The 21,931-nt window shown below is 39.2% G+C and overlaps 1 protein-coding gene across 28 annotated transcripts in view; it reads left to right on the forward strand.

Moving 5' to 3' along the window:
* The window catches only part of TCF4 (transcription factor 4), a 361,238-nt gene that overhangs the window by 229,075 nt on the left and 110,232 nt on the right, over positions 1-21,931 (forward strand). For 23 of the 28 annotated variants that reach the window (XM_072822655.1, XM_072822688.1, XM_072822592.1 and 20 more), the window contains 2 exons: positions 2,372-2,501; positions 2,982-3,031. In XM_072822655.1, the coding sequence (XP_072678756.1) occupies positions 2,372-2,501; positions 2,982-3,031 (180 nt within the window). The remainder of the gene's footprint in view (positions 1-2,371; positions 2,502-2,981; positions 3,032-21,931) is intronic. The other 5 variants (XM_072822666.1, XM_072822593.1, XM_072822619.1 and 2 more) reach the window with 1 other exon arrangement.

Here is a 21,931-nt window from a genome sequence, read left to right on the forward strand (position 1 = left end):
CCCATTGAATGCATCTACTTTCTTGGGAGTGGAAACCTTTGCCACTAGGACCAACAAGAATTAAGCAATGGTTAAGCTCATTAAGAAGACAAGCAAGCATTTCAACATATCTGCTCAGTCCTTGTTTGAATATTTAGCATTCAAACTAAAGTATAATAAAGTATAATATTATATAAAGTATAATATTTAGTATTATTTTAGAAAAAGAAAAAGGAAGAGGAATAATGTCTGTCTAAAATACAAAGTTTTCAATAATGTCATCTTCAAACTCCTCTTCTCATGAAAGGAAGGCTTATTTGTAAATTTACCAGACTGTGAGGAGGTTGTGATTTAAATCATTCACAGCTTTTTTGATGGAAATTTCAAAGACAACTTGGGCTTAAATACAGATTTTCTTAATAAGATTCACCAAGAGCGAAATTTCAGGTTGAGATTCTAAAATTGTTGAATGCCACTTAGAAAATGATAAAGAAATCATTTGATGTTAAGCTGTTGGATTCCTGATTTATTGAAAAACTATTACAAAGAGCTCTATATTTTAGTTTGTCATTGGGTAGCATTTTGATATCTTTCTTGAGTTTGTAAGAGACAGTAATTGAGCATGGGATGTTAGATTTTTATCTGGTAAATAATCTGGCTTTCTCTGATCTTGATGTGGCAAATATTAAGATACTCGCACTGAGTTTTTGCTCAAAATGAGCCTCCAACCTCAAATCTCATCCTTAAAGTTTTATTTGAAAGTAACGTTTGTGATGTATCCCCTGGAAAAGTCTGATACTGGAGCCAGTGAAGGCAAGCTTGTCAGTAGCTGATTAGTCCTTTATATATTACTCATCCAGCACTCACAAAAATCCCTTGGAATAGAGAGGTTCTCTTTATGATATTTAGCTATATGGCACTGGAAAGGGGAGGTTTGAATTTTTGATTTTCCAGCTTATGGGTCATATTTGACCAACTGCTTTCACTAGAAGACATGCCACTTTGTTGAGCTATTTAGGAATCAAAAAGACTGTCTTAATTTAAAACAAGGACTCTTTGTTTTAGTTGGTGACTGCCTTGTGAAATTTTTCAGTTCTCAGCGGGTTAACCAGGGAACAGGGGCAGAGTCATAATTGGCCTATTTAGAGTATTTTGCATGTGAATAGTGTGTTAGTGAAGCATCCCTAAGTCTGTTGTGAGTGACATGGTGATTAGAATTTAGATTAGGGAAAACACATTCTGTACTTTATCAAGGACAGTAATTAGTTCAGTCAGTAAAAGTTGATTACAAGTAACGATAAAGTTAGATTTTTAGTACTTAATTTTAAAATTTCTTTATTAAACAGTAAATTTGTTCTTAATATAAATGGTAGTATCTACACTTGTTTTCTTGCACATCAGACTAATTAAAAGAACAATGTGTTCAATGCAGAGTATAATCAGGCGATTTATATATTATGGGTAAGTTTTTATGTAGTTTTTAGAAAATGTGATATTATTACAGAATCTTTCGTGTGTCCTCATTTTCGAAAGTTTAGTAATTTATCACCCTGTGATAAGTTAGTGATATCTGTGGAAGTTTTCTAGAGCTCAGGTAAATGTTTAATCGGTGGGGATGTGTTTTAGCTTCCTGTAGTCCTCAAGAGGGCATTCTAATGTCCTTTAATTTGCTCCTGTTAGCTTGGAATGCCTACTATGTCTATGATTTTGAAAGTTAGTGTGAGATTTGAATTTACTCCTTGGTTCCGCTGGCATTTTCGCTTCCGTGGGTGCTTGTAAATCCGTGGGGGATAATGCTGTACCGATGGATGGAAGCAGAGTCCTCAGTGGAGTGGAGCTTTCTCACTCACCCCCAGTGTGAGCAGCGGGGGGAAGTTGTGTGCGTCCGAAAAAAATCAGATTCTTCTTGGGTTCTCGTGAAGGAAGGGCATGGAGAGTTCTCAGATAGGAGCCTAAGTGTAGATGAAAGAAAGAAAAAGAAAGAAAAGAAAAGAAAAGAAAGAAAGAAAGAAAGAAAGAAAGAAAGAAAGAAAGAAAGAAAGAAGGAAAGAAAGAAAGAAAACAAAATATCAACAGAAACATGAGTCTTACATAAATGCCCTCTTCTTAAAAAAATTAAAATGTGTGTTGTCTTAAGATGAAAATACTGTTTAAAGAGAATCACCTTCTATCTTCCTATCAAAAGCCAAGAATAAAAAAAAAAAGAAAAAATCACAAACTTTGGGCTAGCTTCTTCGACTGCTTGTCTTTTTGTTTGGTTGTGTTGTAATTGTTGCTGCTTAGCAGATGCTGTTTTGTTTATTGCGTTGGTTTAAGTACTAACAATCAGTTGGGGGGTGGCGAATGTGAAAAACTAACCTTCTATGTTTGTTTTCCCTTTTCAACCTTTTAGCAGAGTCTCCTTGGAGGTGACATGGATATGGGCACCCCAGGAACCCTGTCGCCCACCAAACCTGGCTCCCAGTATTACCAGTATTCTAGCAATAACCCCCGAAGGAGGCCTCTTCACAGTAGTGCTATGGGTAAGGTATTCCTCTGTTTGAAAGCCTGAGTGATTATTAGTAGTCTTTTTCTTTCTTCCTCTCTCTTTCAATACCACCCTTCTCACCCTACCCTCACCCCACCCTCCAAAACCATAAAATTTTGCTCAAATGTCAGGCTCGTGACCACCCCTCCCCAGTAGTACATTGGATGGGTATGTTAACAACTTCTAGTAGCAGGAGAACTATTTTGGTGTATGCTTATTTCTTGTTTTCTCTTGGCTGCCCATATAAGGCAACTTAAAAAAAAATCATAGCTTAAAAAAAAGTTAAATATCTTGATTTTTATGAAAAAGGCAGAATTTGATGCCTGCCAGAATAAAATACGATAGCGGTGCTGACATTTTGCTAAGGTAACGATTTAAGAAAATCTGGTCTGATCTAAATGGCTTCGTGGTCTAATCTGTTTTAGTTAGGAAACTGGGCATGCGGGGACCTCACCGCCTCTTCGTTTTCTTTCAGAGGTGCAGACAAAGAAAGTTCGAAAAGTTCCTCCAGGTTTGCCATCTTCAGTAAGTACTGCTTTTTTTCCCCCTGCTTTGTATATTGTTCACTGTGGTCTGTTTTGCGGATCGAGGCGAGGGAGAGGGGGGCAAGAGCAGCATGTTTATCTAGAATGTGGATGAGGGAGAAGCGACCTGCACGTCCGGCCACCTGACCCACGTTGGCGTGATTAATTGCAGATCCTGGAAGACTGGGTGGTTGTGTTGCTATTCAGCAGGTTAAGCTCTGAAGAGAGCCTTGAAAAGGTGCCTGAGGTTCCAGGAGTTTTACCTGTACAGGGCTTTCAAGAGAATGAGTATTAGTTTCATCTGTTGGTTAAATTCTTTGTCGGTATTATGATGATTTATGGATTTGCATGCGAAAGGAGATTTGTGGAGAGGATTTAGGAAAAATTTACATGGGTTTCAGCCCAGAGTGCAGAGAGAATGTCTCTATTTTCTAGAGAGGTTACTGAATAAAAGCTTCAAAGGTAGCCGCATCAGTAGCCATTTGTGTCTGGAATACCAGGTGACAACCACAAGAATCCAGCTGTAACCAAGAGCATTCTGGGTGTTTTTCATACCTGGAGCTCTACTCCGGCTGCTGAGATCCCTCTAGTCTCCCACCGTGGCAAAAGGTGGTTGAGATCACAACCAAATAAACCATACCCTATTTTCAATTCCTACGTATAGTTTCAAATCTGAGTTCCTGGATGGTTTTATTTAATTTTGTTCAGAGCCTGTCTTTTCCTAGTGGTTTCCTCCTCACGTAGAAGAAAAATAGGAGTTCCTCTCTTCTTTCTTCCTTTCATCCTTCCTTCCTGTGAGATGGATATAGGTAGAGATACACAGTTTTGATTTAGTTTAATTTAATCCTGTGTCCTGTAGGGCACTAGTATTTGAAAAGAATGCTAATGAGCCCTATTGTAAGTTCTTCTCCTCTAAAATAAAGTGATATTTCCGTTTCTGAAAATCTATCACCAATCAATGCTTGCATATTAGCTTTACTTCGTTTTTAATAAATTAGGAGAATAATAGGTTTTGCAAATGTGCTAAGATTAGATTAACCCAAACACCTGTGTATTTGACTTGATTTCAGTTCAGCTCATCCAAAAAATTATTAAGTGAATATATCAGAGTGAGCCTTTATCGGGGAAAAAAAAAAGCAAAATTTTGTACGCTGATTATCACAGACTTGGTAATGTTGAAGAAGCATCACAAAATTATCCATAAATATAGAAAAATATTGTGTAAATAAAACTGCCAATGGCATATAAAGTAGTCACTTTGGACTACCAGTGAGTCGCTTAAAAAATGTACTGAATGGTTTATTCTTTAAATTTCTATGCTGTATTGAAATTGACTAATATCCCCTCGGGTTTTTGTCAGCATATTTGAAGTTTGAAGTTTGTGGTGGATTTAATGTAGATGAAACTTTAGCTTTTAATAGCTTTTATGACAACTTCAAATGATATAGTCCTCACAGCTGTTTACATTTTAAACATGCCTGAACCTAATATGGACAGTACTAAGTACAATAAGTGGACCTTTGACTCTTCTGAAATGACGGAGGAGCTGCGTGCTATAAAAGCCATGTGAAACGTAAAGCTGGAGAACCTTATTTATGCCTCAGAGTCCAGTAAACTTTGTTTTTTTTTTTTCCCCAATGCTAAAATCATGCAGAAATCTACACAATTTCCAAAGAGTGCTTTGGTGTGGCATTAGATATTATCTATCTGCTTAATCATTGTCAACAGTAATTTTTCCTAATTCATTGTAAATTTTCAAGTATTTCCCTAGAGCTGAGTGGCCATTGTAGAAAATTTCACTGATACAGGTTTTTCTTTGCTATTTAGACAATTTGTGTGTTGTTGGTATGTTGTCGTATGTTTAGAAATACAAAGATGACTTTCCTCTCTTCCCAGTAGATCTGGAATTGGAAATTTACTTTGTATTTAATTTTTGGCTTTTGGTGGCCAGTTCAGGATTTACTCTTCTTAGAGAATTTATCCTGGCTGAATGTTTTAATGGTCCTTAAGGAACATTTTTGTTAACTAGAGCCTGTTTTTTTGAAAGACAAGGAGGAAAATTCAATTGAAATGGAAATTTTGTCCTTGTCATTTTGTTGTTTGTTTTTTCTTTCTTAAGCAAAAAGAGTAACTTAGTTTGGTTGATTTTAGAATCCAGCCGTCTATTTATTGTTACTACTTTGAAAAAAACTCTCTCTCGGGGCTCTGTTTTAATCACAGTTTAACTTAGTTTATATTAGCTTTGTTGTGCGTATTGATTTGCTCATTACTTACAACAAGGTCCATATGCGTTACCACTGCACAAAATATGTATTTTAATTTGATCTAAAGAGGGGGTCCGCAGTAGTCACTGTAACACGTTTACCCCAATAAACCCATATTTTCATTTTTTTTTAGACCTCTGCCATGATTATTCTTTTTTAAGCTCAAAAAACAATCGTGCATATAAATCCGATAAGAGGTACTTCCTAAAACTTGCTTCGGTATGTGAGAGTAGTTTCATGACAAATAATAAGAAACTGGGGCTAATAAAAGGTTTCTTTTGGAGTGATTATGACTAGATAACGACATTTACATGTTTTCTTCCATACATATTTACCGTGATAAATAGTAATAAATCTGTCACAATCTGTTGTGTCAACTCACTTTTTTTTTCTTTTCGAAATGGGCCCTTTCTCTCCCTTAACCTAAAACAAAGAAAATTTAAACTGTAACATCTGTAATCAGGTATTATTTGTGGCATTACTGGAATACAGAGGCTGGACCCCCTTTTGTCACCATTAGGCTGGATCTTCACAGGAAGTGAGGGTGAGGGGCTTGCCTGGCCCTGCTTTTGAGAATACTGCAGCATCTGTGGGAGAAGGAAACAGAAGCCTGGCCCAACAGCATGCCTGGGTCCCGGCAGGATCGTGGGCTGTGTGTGTGCTGTGCACCGCGTCTAGAGACCTCCAGTCACTGCAGGAGCGTGGCAGTGATAGGGTGGCGGGAGAACCATCCCGAGGGGTCGCTGTGCACAGGCGCAGTGGAGGGAAGGCAGTCTGTCCCTCTGGACCACAGAGACCTGTACTTAGGGCTGGGGTGATGGGTCTTTAAAGGAAAGTGCGTGTGAAGTGACAACTATCTAATTGCCCACAAGAGCCCTGCTTAGCACTGCAGAACGTTTTCGTGTTCTCTGCTCAGACTGTACCATGTTGTGTCAGTCACACACCAGGTTCCTGTAGCCTCACCCTCTGATCAGAGTTCAGTAGTGAAGCCTGGTTTTCTGCTGATGCCGGGATTCACCTCACCTGTCTGGTTTCTTGGATCTGCACGTGAACTTCTTGTTTGATTTCTACATCTTGGTTTTCCTTTTGAAATCGTAGATCTTTTTTAAAAATATTTTATTTATTTATTCACGAGAGACACAGAGAGAGGCAGAGACACAGGCAGAGAGAGAAGCAGGCTCCGCGCAGGGAGCCCGATGCGGGACTCGATCCCGGGACCCCAGGATCACGCCCTGGGCCGAAGGCAGGTGCTCAACCGCTGAGCCACCCAGGGATCCCTGAAATTGTAGATCTTAAACTTAACATCTTTCCAGCAGATTTCCGATCTTGGAATAGCCTAATGGGCATACATACTGAATCGTGAACTCGCGCCGAGAAAAATGGACACATTAAATCACATTTGGGGGGAAAATGATCCATAATTCTTAGAAACTTACATGGAGGCATTAAAATCTAGAAAGCAAAAAAAATTTCACATTGGACTGTGCTAAAATATTTTTTCCAAACACACATAAAAAGCACAAAGACGTGATCTTTCAGGAAATTTCTTGTGCCCACCACTATGGAAACACACCTCCGTAACCTTATAATTAGAATGTATGAACTGATATACATTTAATCAGAAACTATGAACAATGACGACCATTCTTACTTCGAAATTTGTCTTCACTTCTAATCGACAGTCTCACTATCTTCCCCAATTGGGTTCCCCAGAACTGCACATTTCTCTAGAAATAAGTTTTATCCTTAGAAATAGTTTATGTCCTGTCTTATTGCCAGTGATTTTTTCCAAACTGAACTTTTCAGTAAAGTCTATTTTTTATGTTAAATTACAGTTGTTTTTTTTCTTTGCTTTGCTTGTTGTTTTCAAAATCACGTAGACCTGGCAAGCTTTGTATTAAATGGTCAGAGATAATTTTGGGCACATGGATCCTAAGAGATCCTAAGTCTCTATGGTAGAAAAGATTCTAAAATAAGATTTGGGTACCCCACGAAAATTGGAGATGCTGTAATCATTAGGCAGACTTGAAAAATAAAAATTCAATGCGTGTGAGATACCAGGTTTACCAGTTTTCTTAACAGAGGAATTCTTAAAGAAAATAAAATTGTAAAGTTTAAGTGAGACTTTCTTTTACTGAAGAGATGACTAGTAATATCAGGAAAAGTTGGATAACATTGATGATACTAAGTGTCCCATGCCTTTTCCATTATATAAAAAACCATATTTGAAGGTTTCAAAAATGATGTAGAGTTCATGCTTTAAAATATTTTTAGAAAAAAGGCTTTTTTCTCAAATGCTTGAGGAAGTCACAGTGTAAGAGCGAAGTTGGTAATCATTTTTTTTCCTTCTTAGAGGCTGAGAAATTATATATGACTGAAAACCTCAGTACTTAAAATACATCATTTCCCCCATTGCTTTGAAATTGATCATAAATCACAGTGATGCTATTTCATGTCAGCAAAATTTTAACTTGAATGATAATACTTTTGTCAAAGTAAAATTTATATTAATTTTAAAGCGAACCAAGTGTCAGCCAGCCAGACGCCATCCTTTTTTAGCAAACTCTAGAATAACCAATTGTGTGATGAGACATAAAAGGAGGGGCCTCCTGAAGGTTCATTCCTGGAGAAGAAGATCCTTCATGAAAAAATATAGATATAGGTGTTTACATTGAAATATTTGGGGGGCACCGGGGTGGCTCAGTGGTTGAGCATCTGCCTTTGGCTCAGGTTGTGATCCCGGGTCCTGGGATCGAGTTCCGCATCAGGCTCCCTGTCTAGAGCCTGCTTCTCCCTCTGCCTGTGTCTCTGCCTCTCTCTCTGTGTCTCTCATGAACAAATAAAATCTTAAAAAAAAAATGTTGTATAGCTCACATAGTTAACTTTAAACTTAGTGTGCCCATTCTCCAGTTACAGATATTGAAATGTGAAGTTCAGACGTTTAAAAATTATGCTTACAAGTTATGAAAATGTATATACAGAAAAGAGATGAAGTATAGTGCAATTAAATCATCCCCAATAGGACAAAAGAATTATTCACACAGTTTATGCAGAATAGGTAACAAGACACTGGGGAGCCCCGTGAACGTTGAGAAAATGGTCATCACAGAGAACATATATTTTTGTGCAGTTAATACTGAATTTACTAAACCATAGCCTTCGGAGGTTCAGCATATACATTCTTTCTTTGAAAACCAATCTTACCCTCTCCATTACAGTTAGAGGCTCTGGCGGTTATGCTTTTTTTTTTGAATTGCTGGTTATGATGACGCAAAGATAGGTGAATCTCCAAATTTGAAGTTTTTATTGGGGGTTCTTATCCTATTAAGAATATTTGAGGACGCATATGAGATTCACACAAATACGACATATGTACCATTAGGCATTCCAATCTCTCAGGAGTTTGCTGCAAGATTTCTATATTTTTGTTTGGAATTTTAGAATACTGAAATCTCTCTTCCCTCATCCTCGCTCTTAGGAACTCTATTCCGGCTCCCCTTTAAAGGATGACTTCTGGTGTGTATACTTTAGATATAAAGTGGGAAGAAATGTAAGGGAGAAGAAAAACACAAAAGTCAACTCTAGAGGAAAGGGTTGCCTATTTGTGAGCTCTCTTGGGATTATCTTTACACATGAAAAGGATATATGTGTGTCAAACACTCCAATGAGACACAACCACCTAGTTTCCTCCTCAATAGAAACGCCTTCCCTGCCCCCTTTGTCTGATTATTGTACCAAGCAAGCTCTTTCTTCTAAGGTGGGTGTGTGTGATTTATATCTCCCCCACCCGCGTGTGTATTTCTATTTTTAACCAAGTCTTCGATATTTCACCTGCTAAGATTGATCAGGATTTTGTTAACACCTGAAACAATAGCATTCAGTATAAAACCGGCCTCATGTGCTGAGAAAGGAGAAATGCATTCCAGGAAACAGTTATTTGGAACCTCATTTTATCACTTGCACCGAAGAGTGTATTTTGATGTGAAGGCTTGGACTCCGTCTGAGCGGTTTAATTATTAGGAAATCCGAGAAGCTAACCGTGAGGCTGCTTTACCTAAGAGAGGCTCGCATGCGTTCTGAAATCATAGAAACTTGTTTTGCAGCATGTGGTTGGCCTGTGAATTTATTTTATGTTTGTGGAATTACACAGATGCCTGGCTTACTATTTGGTGGGGTACCGTTTTCCAAACTTCCAAGATTTCATTGATTGAACCATTCATTTTATTTTCTAACATAGGAAAGTTTTCTCATTTTTTCCCCCCGATCACTGACAATTCCTGCCTTTACAAGGTGCATTTTCCTGATTTCAAACAAATCTGAAGTTCTTGCTTGAAAGTCGTAAAGCAAAATCAGATAGAACGTGGAGGACTCAGACTCAGAATATGTGACAATAACCTTAAAAGGAATGAAGAGTCTTTTCAAAAATAGCAAAGTTGTACTTTCTTAAAGCAGATTTAATTCTGTCTGGCTGTTGACAGACACTTGCTTTGTTTTGTTTTTTAAATAAATTGCACTGAATTCTTAAACTGAACATAAAGTCGCATTTCCAAGCAATAGCATGAGGTTCTCAGCCTTGATCTCAACTGTCCTGGGGTATATTTGTGTGCTGGAGTGTGCTCCTTTTAGGGAAATAAGAGCTTTTATAAAATGCGGTGCAAAACCTGTAGTTTTAAATACTCAATTATTTTATCTCAAAACAGCAGCATGTGAATGATTTCTTTTTTTTTTTTTTTTTTTTTTTTTTTTGGTAGTTGCAGCTGTTGCATAGGTACAGAGCTCTGGGAGTTTCCTGCTTTGCTTGAGCTTCTACTCCCTCTTCAGAGAAATTAAGGTAGTGCAGAAGAATCTGCATTTGGAAGGATTTCAGGGTTGGGAAAAATGATTTAAGTTTTGGTGAGAAGCACCGATTTCCACTCCGAAAGAATGTGCAAATTCGAGTTTGAAAAGAGTGTTTTGAGAATTTTATTCAAGTCGTGCAGCCACAGCCACTCTCCTCTTTCTAGTTTGACTTTGTCATCCGAGGAATTAATCAATCCTAAATACGCTAAGGCTGAAACTTGATTCACAGGCGTCTACTTGTAGAGGAATCCGAGGAGGACCTGTACGTGTACTCAGTGTCCCTAAGCGCAGTTTGCGTCTTCAGTGGAACAGGAGAAGAAGGGCGTTTGTCAGTAAAGCCCCCTTGGTAGCGAGCTGTAAAGAAATGTTTTGGTGTGAGGCTGTGTGTCGGTAGTTTTTGCCACGGTTAGGGATTAAAAGGCATTTCCATCGTGAAACCTGGACTCCTATTAGAAAGACTTAGTGTTCTCAGAAAAATGACCCTTGTGGTATATTCCTCACACACATACACAAACTGTCACTGTTACCACTTGCTGTCACCATCTAGGGACTTTTTTTTCTTATAAAAAAAGAAAAATGCTGTTTTGCAGCAATTATTTTGATACCATCCAAGAAAATCTGTCTGCAGCAGCCTCCTTATCCCCAGCCTATATCATTCTAAGTATGCCTCCTGGATTATACTTATAATAATATCGTAATGGCTTTCATTGTACCGATTGGCAAAGTATATCATTATATCATTAGCTGCCGTGAGAAAGCAGTTTCAAGTAGGAGGCTGATTCTGAGCGTTAATGTTTTCAAGTAACCCTGTTTGGGGAATTCAGTTGTTTCACAGGTGCTCAGGTGTATTAACCTAGGGTACAATAATATTTTCTGGCTTCCTCATTATGAAACAAACTCGAAGCACAAAATAATTCAATAATAAGTGGAGTGTAAAACCTCAAGCTTTATTGTAGGAAAGTCTAATAACTTGAGATGCTAGCAGGTGAGATAAAAAATAAAATTTGTCTAAGGGCACAGTCGTAGGCGACTCTTTCCTCGTACTGAAGCTGAGGTTTTAAAAGAATGCTCATGGCCTGGCAATTAAGACTTGTTGAATCAGTTTGAAATTTGTAAGCCATTAGGTTAAATAGAAAATCAATCTGTTTCTGTGACTATTGTACTGTTTGAAAGTATTGTTATGTCATAAAAAGGTACAGAGTCTGCCATTCAATACTAAGGCATATGCTTCACGAGTGAGATTTTATTGCCGAAACCTGTGGGTTCTTCCTAGAGTGCCTTGATATGATTTTTATTTTTAGGTATATACAACACATTGCCACCTATCATCATCTGTAGCTTAATTGATAGGGTTGGGCAAAAGAAAATGGAATTCAGCTTTTTTTTTTATTATGGGCCGATGATATAGTTAGAATTATGAAATTCAAATCCCAAGAAGTAATTATTCTACACACAGTGCTACTTTGTTTTCCCTTTAATAAATTACACCAACAACCTAGCTGTTAAGTGGAACCTATAATAACAAACTGGGAGCATCCAGGTGGGAGGGAGAAGAAAGCATTTCCGACACACCAAGTCACACTGAACATCTCCTGCTCTCCAGTATACTCTGTATTTAAGTTGTGGGGCTTCACAGCTAAGGTCCTTCCTGTTTAGGGAAGTTTTCAGTGTTGTGTCACTTAACATCCCCAACTGCTGGAGATGACTTTAGCACGTTGACGAGCATGAAGTCTGGCCTTCAGAGAAGGTTGTGCATTCAAAAAAAAAAAATCAAGTGATGCACACAGTGAAACGTAGGGATTTACTGTCCTTCAGGTTCATTTTGGAAATGCCGAGTCCTCTTACTTGCTGGTAACCACCTTGGAAGGGGTAAGGATCTTCCTTGCATGCATCTTTTTTTGGCCCGTAGAGGCCACATTCACTGCCTTGCATATTTCTTTGAAACACATTTCCAGTGAATGAATACAGTCATAGGAGTGGTGTGGTGGGATGGAAACAACACTGCACTAGAAATAAAGAGCTCTTCCTAATTAAATGTCTGGGATCGTCAGCTTACTCACCTAGTGGCCCTGGTTGTGTCACAAACCTGTTTCACGGTCTGTGAAGCAGGTGTAAATCGCACCTGCCTCGTGAGGTGATGTGGATGCACCAGTGATGAGTCCACACCGTAGTGCTTGTTCTGTGCCGGGAACTGAGCCCTTTGCATCTAATAAATCACTTAACTCCAACAAAAGCTTTTGGGATGGGATATCCTACCCCTTTATTCATGACCTAAGAAACCAGACACAGAAGGGTGAAGACACGTGCCCGAGGTCACACAGCCAGTAAACGGCAGAGCTGGGATTGAGGCCCAGTGTGTCTGCAGGGTTGGTCTGTCTTTAATCATGATGCTCTTGCTCTCCTGCCAGTGGCTCTTTGGGCCACTTGGTGGAACAGAAAGCTCTCCACCACCTGATTGTTGTTTGAGTCTCAAGGACTCACCAATCTGGAATAAATTAAGTCTTCCAAAGCTCAGTGGCACTATGGAATGACCGTCAGTACCTGTGAGGTGCGCGGTGGCTGCAGTGCACAGCCTCTGCTGGGGCCGGGCCCGTAGGGAGGCTTGAGCGTTGGCCGGGGCATCCCTGCGGCCCAGACGCTGCAGCCCGGTGGCCCGAGCGTGGACGGTAGTCACCCGGGCTCCAGTGGCCGGGCCGCTTCCCGGCCCAGGGCCGCGGGCACATGACCCTGATAGCCTCGAATCTTCCCTTACAAATGGGGAAAACAGATGTACCCCTTGATGACACTGTAAGAAAGAAATAAACGACAAAATCTATATAATGTGCGCGGCGCAGTGCTGAGCTCTCGTAAATACGTAAGAAACGCACAGGCCTGGTGACGGTGCTGCTGAGCCCCCGGCAGTGCCAACATCAGCAGCAAGGTGACCGCCTGTCTTCGGGCACTTGAGAGAGTTTGACACGCAGCCTCCTGGAGCAGGAGCCGAGACCAGAGCTTCAACTACCTGTTGGAAGAATTCTATCTAATGGGGGTCACTTGCTTTTTTCTGAAATTATGTACTACTGCAGGCACTTTTTGTAGGTCTTCTCGTCCCTGCAGGAGTGTCTCTATCAGGTCAAGCCCCCTCGCCAGCTGTTTGAATCATTAGACATGTCGCTCTACAAAGTTTGTGCCGGAAGCATGCACTCCCATCTTCTTTCTTTTGAAATGGGACGTGAGGCCTAGATGACGGAGCGCCGCGTAATATGGTTCCCTCTGCCAGGAGTTTGTTGATGCCTGAATCAGCCCTGACTCTGAGCGATAAGGAGATACATGCTTCTTCTTTCATCTTCTATCAGTCCTCCCCTGTGATTGGCTGCAAGCGGGTCCTCCAAGCCATGCACCCCCTTGGGAGGCCTGGCTCTGGTCCCTGTGAGACGAGGTCAGGCCTGGGGTTTTTACTCCACCTGATGGCCGGCTGGAGATGGGTTGGGGAGAGGGAGTATGTGGCGCTCTGTTGCGCTTCTCACGTAAAACAGAGTTGGATTTGTTTAGGCCTGTTTAGGTAAATTGCTAACATGAAACAGGACTATTTATCCAGATGTTTTAAGGTAAAGTCCAAGAATTGCTGGATTCTGGCCTTTGCCACATTGTAATTTTTTTTTCTCAGTGCCATTGCTGAATTCATAAACGAAAACTTGTTTTTGCTTGTCAGCTAAGGGAGACTTAGAACAATTTTTTTTTTTTTTTATTTTTTACACGGGCTGATGAGTGAAGCCTTGCATTGAAAGAAAAAAACATCTGCCAAAGGGAGTGGGGGGAAAGAGAGCATGGTCTCCACCTCCCCCAACGAGTGACTTTTCCCAGGTTTCATTGACGGAAAAGCCAGGCCGCGCGTTAGACTCCTCAGGAAAGGTCCTTGTGGCTGGATCCCTTCCTCGTGTCCCAGAGCGGGACAGAGGCTTGGGGTCACAGAGACAGACCGTCTCTCTGGGAAACCCGATAGATCCGAGGGAGCCACCCCTCATTTGTAGTCATTGCCACCTTGTGGATCACAAAGGATATTGGTTTTCATCAAACTTCCATTTCAATTTGGCTTTTTATGGCAAGTACACTTTGGCAGTGGATTGCTGTGTTCCTCCCCAAAAGGATCCCCGTTTGTTCAGCAACACCTCTTCTCCGCTCACAGTTCATTTATGATTCTGATGAGAGTGTTTTTTCAGGAAACACACATTTCACTTTTTGACCTAGGAGCATCTGTTAGAATTTTTTTTTTAATACTACTTTGGCATTCTGAAAGTGTTAATGTCTTTCATATCTGTTTAATGCTATTTAGGGATATTTATGATCACCTCTTGGTTACTCAGGGTAAAGTGTGTCGCAATTTTTTTTAAACAGACAGGAAAGCATTCACATGAGGAAACAGATTGCTTTAAACATGTGCTTCCTGTGACAGTAAAAAGAACAAATTAGATTTAACACTGTGTAATGAATGCATAAATGTGTACATTTAAGCTTTTAAAAGCTTTATGTTCAGTTCTGGTCACAACAAAAATTGAGTCACCTGTAAAAATTAAAGAGGCCTGGGTTACTCTCAGATTCCTGAAATGCCCAGAAATGGAGATCCTCACCTGATGATGCCTCGTTGGAATCCCTAAAAGGCCTGCTACGTTAGTGCTGGAGGGAATGAGAGCGTTACAGGGCCCGTGGAGAGGTTAAACCAGGTTAGAGTCGGATTCCATGCGTTTAGGCAAAGGAATCCGAATGTGTTGGGGTACGGGGATGGGGGCCCGCAGGGGGAGAGGATTTTACTACCATCTTCCTCTCTCCGAATATTCCTCTTCCTTTCATGGGAAAAAAAAAAAAATCTGATGTTTACTTACTAGCGTCTCCTAAGATTTAATTACATAAGAAAAAAGACTCCTTTTCTTATATGTAATTCAGTTTGTGCTCGTGGATGCTGGCTGGCAGGGAGTGAATAGAACAGGAGTTGAGATTTCCAGTTAGACGCGAGGGCTGGGGCGGAGGGCACGAATCCTGTCCCCAGAAGAGTGTGTCCTCGCCATCCCCGTGGGCCCTGCGGATGCTGAGCTTCCCTCCCCTGTGCTGCCGAGGCCGAGGATCCGTGGCACGCTCCCCAGCCCTCTGGCCAAGGAAGGCCAGGACGGAGTCCCTCGGGGGAGGGCACATAGTTTGGGGACATCTGACTCTCTTCTATCACATACTGAGGTACTAATATCAAAACAGACTGCTTGTCGTTGCACGGTGGGGCAGTGCTTTTTTTGGCTGCCGTGGTCGAAATGAAATGGGCAAGCTGGAGTCCGCTTGGCATCAGAATGGGCGAAGGGAAGCTGGGAGACCAGAATCAGACAGTGAATGCGAGTAACAGCCAATGGTTAACTTCCTTTTTGTGTGTCACTTGGCAGCGAGGAGACTGATGGCGATTTTTTTTTTTTTTTTTTTTTTTTTTTTTTTAACCGTGGGTGAGAGTTCAGTGCCCTGGGAAGAGCTGTAGACGCTTTTATTGTGCTTCCTCCTACAATTCAGTTGTGTTGCTTTCTTGGGGCCAGTACAGCTGTTGCAAGTGCCGGCTCCAGGAGCTGTGCACGGGGCCCTGGACTCCGGATAAGAAGGGGAGTCAGAGGAGGGGGGATCCACGCACACACACCCTTGCTGCTGGTCCCTAGGAGGTCCCCGGGAAACCAGACTCTGGCAGGAGGCAGCAGAGCCAAAGGATAATATATGCACTTGACTGGATACTCCCTTGTATGCAGACACCCAGAGATATTTTTAAATTATCACTAGTGCACATCCCTCATCGCCCATCAGAGATTCAAATCAGTTTGGGACTGTCTGGAAAATGCGAGGCTGAAATAGCCAGATTGAATTCGGATGAAATCACCTTCTGCTTTTTGGGGAGGTTGTTGCTCTTGTGTTAGTCGCGTTATTTTCTTTGAAGATCCGTTTGGAAGAGAGTTTGGGAGAATTTCTAGCCTCCCTCTAGAATTGCCTCCCATTTCTCTGTTTGCAAAGAGCTGTTCCCCAAAGGCGAAAAGAGCGAGTTGCCATCTTGAGGAGTGAATTGTATGTGTAGTGAACACCAAATGGTCTCAAAGTTCCCCTAGAATTTTCAGTGTCTCTGGTTGCTTTCAAATACTATTTATTTCCCCTAAGCATTTGTGCAAGATATCAGTAAGATGACCAACTTCTGACAAGCCTAAAAGCAGGGAAGGAAGCTTAGAAATAGAATACCATTTGTCTGGTAATTAGAGTGTATCTCTTAAGAGTTCGAGAGAATTCTGATTAACCTTTCTGTTCCCACATTCTCACATAAAATTAGCACACCTTTTAAATTATTATCTAGTATTTAAACACATATTTTTGAGTCTTCTTAATGCAACAGGTTCTAGAGACACTAAAAGTGTGTTATAGGTTTCTAAAAAACTTCATTTTTCTTACATTTTAAATGTTCTGTTTGTGCAAAATTTCGAGAATCACCATAAGGGCTTCTTTGCATTTTTAATTTAGTAACTAACATATGAATAAATTTGCATATTAATTAGTTGCAGATTAAATCATGCATACATAATTGCCTCCTTACTGTGTTTAATGTTTGTCAAAATCTCCAGCCTGGTTTGATGGATGTCGTATGAAAGATTACAATTTGATGTACCCTTGGAAGTATTTACACCAATAATGCAAGATTCTTAATAGCAGAATTCTCTAGTTATATACAGTTACTAATAAACATGTAAGATAGGTACATGTCCCTTTGACTAAAATTTTTTCTTTGCACCAAATCATTTACTATTCATAATCATTAATGCATCTCCTAATTATACAGCATATGTCTGTTAACCCTTTCACTGCTGGTCTTCAAGTGGTAGCTTCTTTCTTTTCTTGCCCCCTAAAGAAAGCAAATTATTTGATAATATTCTGAAATTACTGCATTGCCCTTTACTTATTTCTCTGCTAATGTATGGACGCACCTCATTTGCCAATTACCTTAACGAACAGTTGAGAATTATATATGATCACTTCGTGTTTTCCAGTTAAAGATGAAGAAATGACCCATGTTCACACACGTAGCTGTTGGGCTTTTATTTCTCTTTTATCAATGGTGAAAAGAACTCACATATCTGAGTTGCTTCGTATTAAATGGCAAACACTCATGCCACACACATACACACACACACACACACACACACACACAATTTTTGGAAGGGCAGTTGGAGGATAAGTAAAATCATTTAAATTGTATTTTATTCCATTTTGAATATGGCAATGCATTTAATGTTTTATCATCAAATGTAGGATGGGTTTATTTTATTTTATTTTTTTATTAGGACTGAGATCTCTACAGAAACTGACCAGAGAACGGATGTTCTTGCTTTGACAGAGTTAAAAATATATATGTATTCCAATAAGTGTTCTTTTTAATTAATTCCTCAGGTATTTAATTTTTCTAAGTTTTATTTTACTCATGTACAGAGTAGACCAACTGGCATTTTTTTTTTTTTTACTATTTTGATGTCTAAGCTGCTTATCACACTGTATTACCCTGCATTAATGAGTATTCCTACTGTGCAAAATTCTATCAAAAATGATGGTGTGAATGTCATTTTTAATTGGAAGTTTATACAGTCAAATTTATAGTACACAACAAAAAATATGTACGTAATTCTGTTCCAAGCCTTTTTTAGGTTATTGATCTTTTTGGTTTAGGTACACATTTTTTCAGTCTGACCTTAAATTTAGCTTGAGATTTGGACAAATAATACTGAGTTTGTATTAATACCATTATTGAGGGAAGAGGGGAAACCAAGGCACAGGACAATTACAATGCCTTTTATTACTTAGAGGAACAAATTTAGATAGAGTCTATTTTCAGGAATCCCTTTTAAACATGAAAAGCTACTGACCAATTTTGTATGTTCCCTAGGAGCCAGAATATCTGATTTCTATTTTGTTGCGGAATGCCTTGGCATTTATGTGCTCATTAAGGAGACAAAGGTTAAAATGAGTCCAAAGCATAAAGAGCTGATTTCCCTATTTGGTTCTTACATGGGAGAAATAATACCTCCTGCTCACCCACCTCAGAGTTGTCTTCTTTTAATCACAAGGCACAGTGAACTATTTATTGATTTAGCAAAACATTCTTTTGCAACACGTAATATTGCATTAAATTATGTGGCAATGGGAAAAATTAAGTGAAAGCTGCAGAACTTAAAAAAGGAAGCAAACAGTCACACCCGAAACATCATATTTGTCCACAGCCATTGTGCCTAGGTAATTCAGGGCATATGGTATGTAAATGATGTTTGGAGATCCTTGCCAAATCTACACACGGCGGGATAAATTAAGGACAGGTTTCCCTGGGTGTAAGTCCCAGGATTGTGACCGGCACACTCTCAGCTCGGATGTGCTTATTCTGTTCTTGTGTTTCAGCAAGAGCTTCTTCACACAGCATTCAGTGGCCAAATCTGGTCCTCAGCCTGCTTCTGGAGCATTCTCTTTAATTCCTGAGAATTGATTTTTGTAATTAAATTTCAAATACAGTACCAGTTTCTCTTGCCCCTCCACTTGAAAAGTAAGATCTGAATAACGCATCAGTATATGTTTGGATATTACCCACTTAAATGGGTATCTTTGACAATGGAAATTGAGTGCCTCTTAGCCACTGAAGAAAGATATTACTAGATAGTGACTTTTCTCTAGGTCAAGATTAAGAAGATATTTTCTAGAATAGGAAGTGTGAGTTATTTTGAATAATTAATAATTTTAGTCCAAAGTTAGTCCGGTCATAATTTATTATTCCACTGTAAAACTCGAATTACTAGTATCAGTTATTATTTGAATTACTATTTTGAAGTATCTGCTCTCACTTCTAGAAAGGTAAAGTCACTATCTCCTTCCATTGAAAACTTGTTTAGAAGAGCTCAAAGGTTATACTATTTCCTTTTCTTCTGAAAGGACTTTCTTTTCCAAGCTGGTGTTGTGGCCCATAGTTTTTAATACTTTAAAGTCCATTTTGTTTATCTTGGAACTGTGTAATTGGAGATCTTGTTTAGAAATGTTGGCAGATCTTTTTCTCCTATGATAATGCATCAAAAGGTACCTAAATAGTAATTTAACCTTGAAGAGTTAATTATGAATATAAGACTTAAACTTGTTATTAATGAAAATTATTTTGCGGTATTTTGAAGTATATAGAGTATGGTTTAGGGTGTTTTGTTGGTTTTACTGTTATGAATGATGCTTTTACCAAATAAAGTTTTTTTTTTTTTTTTTTTTTTTAAGGATAACATTATGGTTCTACTTAAACTAGCAGTTTAGGTTCTGTTCCTACTATTTCCGTTCCAGTCATAAAGCACAAATAACATGCTAGTTACTGTATGGAAAATGAAATTAGGTCCCATTCCTGTCCATTGCTCTGTAAGTTGGACAAAATCAGGGGAAAAACATACCCCTGAGATGAACATAAATCAATACTACTTGACACAGATTTAGCCTAAAAGTCATGCAAGTGGTGGTGGCAGTGGACTTGCTCATATAATTATTACGTAGCCCACAGTTTGTGAACTCAGGGCGAAGTTGTGAGCTGGTTATTCTGTGACCATCCCTTGGTTCCTTGAAACTACTTTGCACAGCTGTGCTTCCAACTCAGCAACAGAGCAAAAACAATATTCGCTGGAAAATAAAGCTCAGTCGGCCTTCCAACTTTGCTGGGAACTTGCAGCCTTGAAAACAACAAAGAGGATAATCACAGTTGAGATTACAGAGCCCAGATTAAATGTATTACACAGTAGGGGTGGCCTGGCCCAAATTTGTCTACACGGTACAAGCGCCGTGAATGCCAACATGTTAAGCATTGTAGTCACTTACCAGGATTTTTGGTTTTAAATGGAATGGAACCACATTTAAAATGAAGCACCTGTACTTCATTCAAAAAAAAAAGTTAAGGTATATGGAGATGTGGAGGTGAGCTGAGAGATTGTTTTATTTTTGCGTATTGGGGGGAGGGGGAGGACCCTAGACAATAAAGATGAACCATCTCCAGTATTAAGACAGTCTATTTTCATGCAGTGTATGATTCAAAATGACTTAGCAGTTTTAAAAAATTTTTTTAGAAAGAAAAGAATATATAGAGAGAAATGAAATTTGCATCTCTACAGACAACTCTGCATAGCAAATCTAAGAATCTGGCTATTTCCTTACAAACATCTGAAAATTGAATTTTAAAGGAAACCCAGACAGATCTTTAACTATTGCATTGCTACCAGGTGTCTATGATGGTATCAATAAGTTAAGAAACTTTTTTTAAGATGGTACAAACGACAAGAATGATAACTTATGTTAGTATATGTGTTCAGACTAAATTTCTTCTTAGTTAAGAATATGGAAACTGTATTAATTGTTTGTATATATAAAGTTTACCTATGGTAAACTTTAGGTACACCTGATGCCTTACTTCTATCTCATAAAAAGTGATATGCTTATTCAGATCTCAAGTATATTTCAAACTAGTCTTTACAAAATGCTACTGCCTTTCTCATAGAATTCTAGTCAACAAAATTTCAGTCATCAAAAATGTGAATCATAGAGGTAACTGGAGACAGAGAGTATAATTTCTATCATTTGTCAAAGAGGGTCTATCACTCCCCAAAGGTTAAGGAACACCGAGTTCAGGCAGAAGTTGTGGGAAGTGACTGATGATCATATATCGACTCTACCCCAGTTGGTACTGAGTCAGCGTAAAGGCTTAAGTATCAAAAAAAAAAAATCAGCAAATATTTATTGCACATCTACTAAGTGCCAGTATCCCCGGAAGGTGCCCAGCAGTGGACCAGAGTTCCTCCCATTGGGAGGATTTACAAGGCTGGGAGTAGTTGTTGAAACAGGAGTTCATTTAAAAAAAAAAAATTTTTTTTAGCCTAGTTGACACACATTGTTACATTAGTTTCAGGTGTACAACACAGGGATTCAACATCTTTTTATGTTGTGCTGTGCTCACCACAAGTATAGCTACCATCTGTCACCATACAAGGCTGCTACACTATCACTGAGTATATTCCCTAAGCAAAAGTTCACTTTACACTGTTTCCTAGGGTCCCAACACCATTGTGATCCACTTGTGGACTAATACACACATGGACTGTGACTCTTCAGAGTCCAACAAGGGATGTAATTCCACAGCCCATGATAACGATATAATGTATAATAGACAGATAGAACCAACCACAAGATTTGCCATAACTGTCGGTGAGTTTCTTGTCATTGGCATATTTTTGTTAGCAGTGAGACAAAGTGACCTCTTTTTTTTTTTCTTGAAAGTTTTTTTTGTTTGTTTCTGTAGTGCCTAAAGTCAAGTTACATGGAACGTGTTGGAAAAGACAAAAGAAAACAAGTTAAATATGTGGAAATGACATGAAAGCACCTGCTTCTTTGTTTTGTTTTCCTCCACGTCATCAGGAAATAGTGTCTAGCCGTAGGAGAATCTGTCGTCCCTTTAAGAAAATATTTATAAAATTGAATTTTTAGAGCAGAATATAGATTCAATAAGTAGGGTGGACTTACCAAGAAAAATTAAAGAATACATAAAACAAACAGGAGTCTGCATCGCACATACTAAGTAGCACAACAGTATCACCTCTCAAAAGTGACAATGCTTGCATGTATCCATTTTTATATCTTTGGCATATTGTTGGCACTATTAATTATTCCATTGAGAAAATAGCCGCTCTATACAGAAGAAAGGAAGATAAATTAGATCCTCCAAGCCCCCTTCTGTGAAGTGTATGTGTAAATGAATATGCTCTCTG

This window comes from Canis lupus, chromosome 1 (genome assembly GCF_048164855.1).
Source record: "Canis lupus baileyi chromosome 1, mCanLup2.hap1, whole genome shotgun sequence".
Lineage (NCBI taxonomy): Eukaryota > Metazoa > Chordata > Mammalia > Carnivora > Canidae > Canis > Canis lupus.